Here is a 10,900-nt window from a genome sequence, read left to right on the forward strand (position 1 = left end):
GAACGGTGAAAATAATAAGCAAATACTGCAAGACAATCTCTTATTGCCTGTTAAAAAACGCAGCTTACATGAAAGTCTGTCTTTCAACATGACAATAATCTGAATCACAAAGCAAAGTAACCTTGCAGTGGCTCCAGGATAAAAAGTGAATATTCTACGACGTTACAGTCAAAAACTCTAATCTCAATGTTTGTGCATCTGGGCCATTACAGTGATCCCTCGCTATATCGCACTTCGACTTTTGCAGCTTCATTCCATCGCGGATTTTAAATGTAAGCATATCTAAATATATATGACGGATTTTTCGCTGGTTTGCGGATTTCTGCGGAAAATGGGTCTTTTAATTTATGGTACATGCTTCCTCAGTTTGTTTGCCTAGTTGATTTCATACAAGGGACTCTGTTGGCAGATGGCTGAGAAGCTACCCAATCAGAGCACGTATTACGTATTAAATAAAACTCCTCAATGATATACGATATGCTTCCCATGAGGTGGTTTGCACACTTCAAAGCTCTAACAGCCCATATTGATTTTTCATTGTTTGCTTTTCTCTGCCTTTCTCACTCTCTCTGACATTCTCTGCTACTGATGGAGGGGGTGTGAGCAGAGGGGCTGTTTGCACAGAGGCTGTTTACTTAGAAGATACTGACGCTCCTGTAAAAAATGCTGAAAGACTACTTTCACATTGATCCCTTCATTGCGACCGCTTTATCACGGGTGCTTTGTATACTTAAAAGCCCAACAGCCCTATTGATTTTTGATTGTTTACATTTCTCTCTCTCTGACATTCTCTGCTCCTGGCACTCCTTTGAAGAGGAAGATATGTTTGCATTCTTTTAATTGTGAGAAAGAACTGTCATCTCTGTCTTGTCATGGAGCACAGTTTAAACTTTTGACTAAAGGGTGTTATTTCATGTCTAGAGGGCTCTAATAATGTTAAAAAAGTGTATTTAGAAGGTCGTAAACAGGTTTTCCATGCTCTAACTGTGAAAATATTAGATTTATAAATAAAGTATACTACTTCGTGGAAAATCATTTGTCTGTCTGGAGCGGATTAACCGCTATAAACGAGGGTTTACTGTATAAGTGTGCAGAGAATATTTATAAACAGTGTGGGAGAGTTTCTAAGGGCTTAAAATATCTAAAAATAACCATACAAACATATGGTTTCTACTTCGTGGATTTTCACCTATCGCGGGGGTTCTGGAACGCAACCCCCCCGATCGAGGAGGGATTACTGTACTTGAAAATTACAGTGTACCAAAATCTGCCTAAGCTGGGCAATAAGGAGCACACCTGACTAGAAGAATTATATATAGAAAAAAAAATCAAATTTGAACTGCATGCAAAACTTGTACATGTAGATCCCAAAAGAATACTTATGCAACTAGCATAATGCTCTTTTTTCTTCTTAATATTTTTATAATATAAAACAATGTCACATAAAAAAACTAACTTTCCAAACTTTGAAATAAAACTATCACACAGGACAAATACTCAAAAAAGAATTTGTTATTTAGTAAAATTAAACAATATGTTTGCAAGGCATTGCATATGCAAATACAGTTACAAATCTCATTTCTTACTCTCTACAGTTTAACCAAGAGCTAAGGAAACTTTTAACTAAATTTGCTGTAAGGCACCTGTACTAATTTGTCCTGTAAAATAATATAAAAAGTCACTGAAGTTATTTCATAATAGATTACATGCATATAAATATTTAAAAGCATACCTTTAAATAGTTGTTCTCAGATTTTAGCTGGCACAATTGAATAATCTTTTTTTTCTGCAGCCACATCAGATCTTCTAACATGGTACTGCCAAGGGAACATTCAACAGTGCAAATGGTTTGGGGGATGGACTCATGTTCTTTAGAACTTGCATTATTGTCGTCATCAAGAAGGCACACACTAAGCTGTTCATTGGTACCTTTAAGGAGGAATCCCCTATCCTGAATATCTTCTACAAATAAAGAAGCTGGGCCAGGAATCATATTAAATTCACCAATTAAAGCTTTCCAGGTTTTGTCTGATACACAAAATGGATCCACTGTGAGATTTACAGGAATGGAGATTAATGGTGTGACACAGAAGGTTTCTTCATCTGGTTCTGTAAGCCATGACCTGCTGAAGACACTGGAGCTTCCCACTTCATCAGCATTTTCATTTCTTAAAGGTTGGTATTCAGCTGATGTACTTGGCTCACAAACAAACTCATCATCATTAATGTTCTTTAGGTCTTCGTGCATATTCCAGCATAGTTTTCTCTTGGTTTCTTCATCCACCCTTACAGGTGGAGCACGCTTTCGTCTGCTGCTCATAATTCTAAATAAATTTAAAATACAAAACATGTCACACTAACAATTTGTGGCTCTCACTTATTGTCATGCATATTGTCAACAATCAGTATCATATTTTAAAAAGTTTCCATAGCATTTGTTGACTAAAATATACATTTCCTACTTTCACATATTATATAGAGGGTTGCTAATGCCCAGGTTTATTCTGTACAATTTGGATTTTTTTAAAGCTCTGCTGAGCAAAGAAAGAATGGCAAACTCTGCAAAATTAACCAAGGGGCAAAAAATATTCTATACAAGTTTAGAAAGCCATGTTCATGTCAAAAGATTTGTAAGATTTCTAAGGAAACTGACAAACATCTAAGTGGAATAACAAGGTTAGTTCAGAATGCATTCAACAATCCATCAAACGTGATGGCACTTTCAAAAATCCTTGTGATCATTCAAGAAGATAGTGTATGAGGCAGTCAAGTAACCTAATGTGGTTTATTATATTTTGGAGATGGTTTGGTGTTAACGGTGGGTAGCACAACTGCCTCACAGTAGAGGTCTGCACAGTATTGTTTTTTCAGACCCCTCCCTCCATAGTTTCATTCATCAGCATTTGCTGATCCCGGCAAAATTTAATTCCACTTCCAGCCTGCATTCTCCTCTGTCTCTGTAAAGTTCAAATCTGCTCCCAACCATTTTCCCCGCTTTCCCCTTTAAAGGGCACTTGATTTGGGGACATAGCCTGAGTGCACTCTTAAAACAGAAGAATCTATAACAGGAAAACATTCACAAAGATGATAGTACATCTGTTTATTACATTTTGTTCTTGTTCATAATACAATCACAGTTGATCTACAGTAGACCCCGCAAAGTCGCAGTTCAGATTTTTATGGCTTTTATCATGTCAATACTGCATTGTAGAGAGAAGAGGAAGCAACTGTAGAGGGAAATGCAGCTTGGGATGGTGAAACTAGCCAATAGAATTTGAAATTTGAAACTGCAACTCCCAGCAGTCCCTGCAGTTACTCTGATTGGTCTTCTGCTGAGGGTACTGGGGTTGTTGGGGTCAAAGGATATCAGCACTGCTTTTCAAAAGGGCGCCGGTGACCAAAAGCAAAAAAAAAAAAAAGTTCTTGTAATTTGTGTTACAAGTTTCTGTCTGTCTGCCTTCTGTTGGGTTTCCTGTACTTAATCATGTTGTCCTGGATCATTTCATGCATCTGGATTGTCTGCCGTCTGCCTGTGTACATAAGGACTGTAAGTGGATTCATGGCCATCCTGCAAAGAAAGGAGCACTCCTGAACCCGTTCACCCATCTTCACCATTTCAGGAACTAGCGGTAGGACTATCTTTACATTCCCATTCAACGTGTGGATCTCTGGACTATCTATTTTCATTATTACATTTCATCCGTTGCCGTTTGCCATGAACGTTTTTTCATGATTTACTGTGTGTGTTTTGTTTGTGCTTTGTTGTATTTAATGTGTGATTGCCGTAAAGGGAACCGGGGTGGTATCGTTGTTTTCATTTATTTCATTTGTTTTCATTACATTCTTTATTTGCTGTTTGATTACAGGTTTGCTTTTTTTTTATCTCTGTTATTGAGGGTGTGCGGGTCAGGCCAAGGCTGGGTGCGTCCCTGGAATCTCCACCAGAAAAATAAATAAATCACCGTCTTCTCAACGGTGTGAATCTGAGTGGCACCAGAACGCTACAGCGTTATTCATTTCTCCTTGCTGCTGACTGACTGTAATACATCTCCAGCTGAGTGTTCTTGTGTTTTCCATTTTATTCCTCTTAACCCTTAAATCGCTACGCCCGGCTATAGTCGTTTCCCAGTGCCATTTGCGAGTACGCAGGAGATGATCAGTCAGTGCCATACATTAATTGAGCAGCCAGCTCATGACCACTGCCAGCACCTTGTGAGCAGGTTGGCTGAAAGCACCCCTAGAAGACATGGATGCTACTCAAAAAGCCCCTCTTAAAAAACGCTGATAGACTACTTTCACATTGCTCCCTTACTTGCTGGGCTTACTGGAGACTTCTCTGTCATGTGATATGCTTCTCGCGTGACGCTATGCATACTTAAAAGCATGATCAGCACCTGTCCTTTTTGGCTGATTGCTTTGTTTCTCTCTCCTCCCCCAAACATCCTCTGCTCCTGTTGGTGGTCCCGCTCCCGTTGTGCTCCTCCGATGATGTTTGTCTATTCTTTAATCGAGAACTAACTGCATAGTGGAACCTCAGGTCACGAACGTCTCTGAACACATACAAATTGGGTTACGACCAAAAAGGTCGCCAAACTTTTGCATCCAGTTTCCCTTCCTGATTGTACGCGCCGATGATTTCCGCACGTGTTCTGTCCCTACCTGTACAGTACATTGTTCTCGGTCAAACGTGCATCGCGCAGAGGGACTTTGTGGTATAGCGGGTCCACGGCTCACATCAAGAGGCCAGTTTTAAATAAATAATCGCCGTGCTTGCAGCTTAGCGAGGGGGCGTGGTGGTTGATTGCTACAGCTGCCATGTCTTCTTCATAAATAGAAGCGCGAGGTGGCTAAAGGGGGGAAAAAGAAAAGAAAGACGGAGGTTGCGGAGTGAGGAAGTAAGCAGGAAGCAGTGTGGAAAGAACTGGTGTGAGCGAGCAAGCGAGCGCGTGCTCACATGCAGGCAGCTGGACAGTGAGCCCAAGCAGGGGTGTTTTGACCGACACTCGGTGGGGCAAAAGGAAGTGGTTGCTCCAACTGAGCAATCAAGGAGCTGGAGTGACCAGAAGAAGAACGGCTGGCCGCGTAAGGCCGAGAAGGCAGTTGAAGAATGCACTGGGCTCGTTTTTATAGAGACTGCTTGGAGTATTGTTTTAACCTCGTTGTATTTAATGAAGACTTATTTCTATTGGATTTTAACCTCCACTTCAATTCTGTTTTTATGGGATTTATTTAATGAAGGATTCTGAAAGCACTGCACTTTATTTAATTTGGACATTGTTTTTGATTGTTGTTTTGTTGATTTTAATAAAAGCACTTGGCACTTTTTGCACCATCCGATTGCTCCACTGTAGTGCCTCACTGTCGTGCTCATTGGTAACATTACCGACAGTAACGGGTTTGAGGGCTCCCGGAAGCGAGATGGGAGCATGCAGCAAACCCGCATCGCCACAGACTTTACCTCAAAACTGTAATCTCCTCTCCACCCAGATCCACTTAACTTCCTACATGCCAGAATTCAACTCATGCAAGGTTAGTTTTCTTGGTTGTTTATGGTTAATTTTTGTATAAATTAACATATTTTTCAAATGTTCATTCTTTTTCCTGTGCTTAAAACTAGTTAAAAAAAGTGTTTACAGAGAGTGGTTCGTAAGGCTATAGCGTGAACTCCTGCAATGTTAGTTTTCTCTATCCAAGGTTTTGTCAGTGTTATTCAATGTTTTTACATATAGTTTACTATTAGCAAAATACCCACGCTTTGCAGCGGCGAAGTACTGCCTTAAAATTTTTATTAAGAAGAAAAACCTTTTTAAACTGAGGGAAAATATACCAATAATTATTTGTTAAGGATCTCTTTGTATACCACATTGTCATTTCGGCCCTCCGGTTGTACTATGACCAAGCTGTGCGCTGAGCTTACTCTTGAGCATGCAACTTACAGTTGGCCATGTGAAAAGTAATCTTGTTTCAAATCTCACAGCTTAAATTGCTGCTGTCATAATCGGTTTGAGTTTTATGGTTTGTTTCAATTACGACAGTATTTGCAGGACTTGTGTTGAAGTGACATTTGGCATCTGTCAAGCATTGTAATCATACAACCAGTTTCATCGATAACTTCACATCCAGCTTTTGAGAGTTTAAACATTCATAAGCATCAAAGTGTCCACTACTCAAATCGTCACCTGTGAATCTAAGATGTTTAAGAGGCATTGGCGGTTGTCGAAAGGTGTAAAATATTTGGCCATTTCGGTACACTTGAAAGCGACAACCGAACAATTCAGCGGCAGCCAATAACTCACATGCAGAACCATAGGTGAAGGGCTTAAGCATTTCACTCTTATAGTGCTCCTGTGTAGTATAATTATCTCCTGTACCGTCATCAGTCCACACCTTGAACCTGTCCCAGTCATTCAATACATAAGACACGATGTTCCTCCGGATATCAAGAGTGAGCCTGATATGGCCGTGCAATATGTAACAAAGAGAATGGAAAAGGCAAGTGCCATCTCTGGGCATGGAAACTACTCGGTAAGTGACAGTTAATAGGGGTATGGTTGGAATGATAAAGGAAATGGGTACCTGAACAATGTAAAGTAAGTCTAAAATACCTACACAATAACTATAATTGTAATAAATGAACAATAAAACAGTGGAGAAGCTGTGGATTAAATAAAAAGGCTGTAGTTATCAGCAGGGAGATGTGAATCCCGTGGCGAAGCAAGGAAGGGAATGTAGCGACCGGCGGCGGACTGACCTTATATAGGCAGGCAGCCAACAGCGGGAGGCGTTGGGATGGGACAACGCCACCTCACACGGTGACCGAGCTGCAGGCTATGAGCGATATATATGCAAGTAGGATTCAGTTAGCGTTGGAAACCCACGTACCAAATTTCTTGAAGATGGGACCATAAGTAACAAAGACCATTGGAAAGTTCAATATGGCGGCTGACAGTGGCGTCATACCACCAAAATAAGTACGTACATTGGTTTCGGTTAGCGAAGGGAAGCTGCCTACCAAATTTCGTGAAGATGGGGCCATAAATAAGAAAGTTCAACATGGCGAACGTTGTCGATCGTTATGACCGTTACGCGTAGAATTTCGAAATGAAACCTGCTTAACTTTTGTAAGTAAACTGTAAGGAATAAGCCTGCCAAATTTCAGCCTTCTACCTACAAGGGAAGTTGGAGAATTAGTGATGAGTGAGTGAGTGAGTCAGTCAGTCAGTTTATTAGTATAGATTACACTGTGCATTCTATGGTATAATTAACTATTTTTGTGTTTAGAAATCTTTGAAAAAAATATATTTACATACAGCTCGTACAGTCCGAAACGGATTAATTGTATTTACATACAGTACAATCCTATGGGGGAAATTACTTCGGGTCACGACCAAATTTGGTTGCGACCAGTGTTTTAGAAATGAATTACGGTCGTGACACGAGGTTCCAGTGTACTGAGCTTATTTTCTTCTGAAAGAGACATGTTTATTTGAAGTGTTTGAATAAAGTTCCTGTCTCTACAATCTCCTGTGTTTCTGTGCAATTCTGTGACTCAAGCGTGACACTCTGCAGCCTCACTGTCCCTGGGATTGACCCGCGCACTAGATCAGCCTGCCAGCATCATCGCTTACCTCTGTGTGCTTGAGTGCAGCCAGTTCAAGCACAGCTGGCTCGGTGATTTACATCCATGGCGTCAGTTGCACTTTATACATGTTGTTCCAGTAGTTTTTTAAATAGTTCTTACAGTTCATTAGCAGTGTGTAAAATGATTAGTGTTGCAGTAATTGGGATGCTATTTGCATGACAAAAATGTGTTCCATTAAAATTTCACATTTTCTTTGTGAATTGTGATGTTTACTTAAAGTGCAGCAAGAAAGTACAGGTATTTGGCATCCAGGGATGGATTAACCCCCAAGTATGTGGCAGTTCAAGGGTTATAGCCCCAAGATGCCGCCGAAACGCCCTGCACCTTCTAAGGCTTCTAGAAATGAAAACACGTTTGCATGAATTACAGTACATACAGCTGTAACATCGGTATTTTACATTCTAGCACTGTGGGTGGCATATCAGTACAATACTGTACAGTATGCAGGTTTACCTTAACATTTGGATTTAGATTTGGAAGAAAGACTGGAGTACACAGAGATAAACCCACTGGTACATGGGGAACAATGTGCAAAATACACAGCTGGAAGGGTGATTTGACAGGGATTCAAACCCAGGACAATGAAGCTGGGAGACAAACAGAACTAAACAAATTGCCTACATGCCACAATAGATTAATTTACGGAGTTGATTTTTTTTATTATTGGTTGATATTATCTCACAATGAAATTGTGCAGCATCTACTTCTACTTCTACTTGTATCCCTAAAACAAAAACATTGCAGTAATTAAAAAGCTAACAATATTTTAGCTACTATTACATATACAGCTGTTAGACAGACAGACAGACTGATAGATACAGTATTTATTAGTTCCGAGTGGTGAGAAGTTAAAGAAAATGACACCTTTTATTGGCTAACTAGAAAGATTACAATATGCAAGCTTTCAAGGCAACTCAGGCTCGAAACTGCTTGGATCCCTGAACAAGGTGGGCCCCCAAAAGGATGTCCATTTACATAGGTACTGATAATGACAACTCTGCAGTAAACCAGGAAACCACCCCAACTTTGAAGCATTGCACCAACTTACTGCAACAACAATCAGGACATTCCCCAAGGGAGACCCCAATCTCCGTTGCTGAAGTGCCTGTGATGAATGCTACTATTTTAATAATATTAAATATAAACAGCACCATTTTCATAAATCATGACAAGGATTTACATGTCTGGAAAGAAAAAGTGGAAAAAACAACAGGACGAAATGACTGCGGTAAGTAGTATTAAAAAAATCTGTAGTATTAATTCAATTAAGTATAGGCATGCTTAATTAGAGGGTTTTAAAACTGAACTGCAGAACAAGATGAGAGTCTCACAAACTCTGAACAAACTGATGCAAGTGTTTTACAGCAGCAAAAGAGAATAACTGATAACTTATCTGGAATGAAAAAATAAACAAATCCACCAGTAAAACAAGAATTACACCAGAAATAAAATCTGACCTCCAACTAAGAGTAGAAACCAATGACCTGATGTTGATCGTCTAGCCAGTGGTGAAAGCTTGAACGAGGGTGTCTCACAACAAAACAGCTAAACTTTGAAGTCGCTGAAAATGCCTAGATAATGACAAATTCAGCACTAACTTCGGCTCAATTTGTTTTCTGAATGTCGATGGCAAATTGATATGTTGTGTGTTCTGACTCCTGCAGTCTGTACACTTTTGGTTTTAGGTCCACAAACAGCGATTCTGAAAGTTAAAATGTTAACTTTACAAGCCTTTTTTAAAAAATTCCCATTATGTACTTTTTTTTTATGTTACAATGCACATTTTGCATTTATTTTTATTGCAATGTGGGCCTTACATTTATTTTGTATTTTCTTTTTTTCTTATTTAAATTTAATTTATTGTATTGTCATTGCTTTTCTATTTTCTATACAAATGCTGTTTTATGTTGTGTTGTTTTATTTATGTACTTTTTTTACTTAATAAAAATAACAGATCTGTACTTATTAAATTGTTCCTGGTGATCTTATTAATTTATATTTTACATTAACATAATGTTAATAAATTGGACCACTTCAAGGACTTGGGGGAGAGTGAACTGGAAGGACCCCAGAATCGCCTCTGCACACATTACATCATACTTCCAGCCTTAAGAATAAAATAACTGAAGATGTTAAACTGTTGCACAACATTATTTTGTCATAACAATGATTTACATTAGTCACATGTACCATTTTTTGGGGTAATTTACAGTTTTGCTTTTTTTTTTTATTCATTTTGATGCATTATAGGTTAACTAGCCTTCCTCCAGATGTCACCAGTGCAAGGGCCAACCCGAAACCACGATGAGGTGAACTAAACGAGTCAGTTAATGCATGGAAGGACCAAGGATACAACACTGACCGTATTCGACTCTTCACATCCCATCCTGCTGATTTACTCTACATGTTAGACCGACAAGAGTGAGTACAGTTTAGTGACTTAAACCAGTCGGGGGGGTGGGGCGCCGTGACGGGACGTACTTTTGTTTCCTGCTACTTTGTACAGAAAATGTGAGTGAATTTACAGCAAGCGCCCAGCTCCGTTACGCAGCTGGCGCACCATTAATGACATCATCACTGTCCGCCAGGCATCTTTCTTGAACACCAGTCTATCTCTTAATTCAAAGTAATGCTGATGAAAGGCCAAGTAAGGAGAAGTTGACGTTCCTTATGCCGAGGTGACAACCACTAAAATACGTGTACGAGTAACACAAATGAAACAGCCGTTTCAAATGCCTTGAAAAAGGCACATACAATAGGCGTCACGTAGACATCACGCTTACACATAAAGCAAAGTAGTCAATAAACACATTCTTCTCTCGTGTCGCGATGTGTTTTTGGTAGAAGCAAAATGAATCAACACTTACGAATTCAAATGAGGCAAAAGATGCGTTCAACAAAACATCGCTCACAGCCAGCCAGCTCTTAACATTGTTTACATCGCCATCTTAATAAATGACAGGAAGTAAAACCTTTGCACGTCACAAAAGCCAAATCTCGTTTGTACTCTGGATGGCAGCATAGCTCTATGTAGAAGATAGCCGGCCAGCAACTGTCTAGTCGAGCGAGCATCTTGACAACAGTTTCACACCCAGCGCCCCCCTAAAAAAGATGGGCTGCCGAGTTTGATCTGCCACCCTTAAATTAAGGGAGGTCATCTTAGCGCGACAAGTGATCAAATGGCGGCCCGTCCAGGCGATCCCTCAAGTGGAATAAGCAGGTGCAAACATGTATGAACACAAGTATACACTGAAACTG

The 10,900-nt window shown here is 39.8% G+C and overlaps 1 protein-coding gene across 1 annotated transcript in view; it reads right to left on the reverse strand.

The window, feature by feature from the left end:
- Positions 1 to 10,613, reverse strand: part of shprh (SNF2 histone linker PHD RING helicase) — a 116,275-nt gene extending 105,662 nt beyond the window's left edge. The window contains exons 1-2 of the mRNA XM_039747526.1: positions 10,510 to 10,613; positions 1,733 to 2,324 (exon numbers count right to left, since the gene is read on the reverse strand). Of these exons, the coding sequence (XP_039603460.1) occupies positions 1,733 to 2,320 (588 nt within the window). The 5' untranslated portion in view covers positions 2,321 to 2,324; positions 10,510 to 10,613. The remainder of the gene's footprint in view (positions 1 to 1,732; positions 2,325 to 10,509) is intronic.
- Positions 10,614 to 10,900: the final 287 nt, after the last annotated feature.

This window comes from Polypterus senegalus, chromosome 3 (assembly GCF_016835505.1).
Source record: "Polypterus senegalus isolate Bchr_013 chromosome 3, ASM1683550v1, whole genome shotgun sequence".
Taxonomy (NCBI): domain Eukaryota; kingdom Metazoa; phylum Chordata; class Cladistia; order Polypteriformes; family Polypteridae; genus Polypterus; species Polypterus senegalus.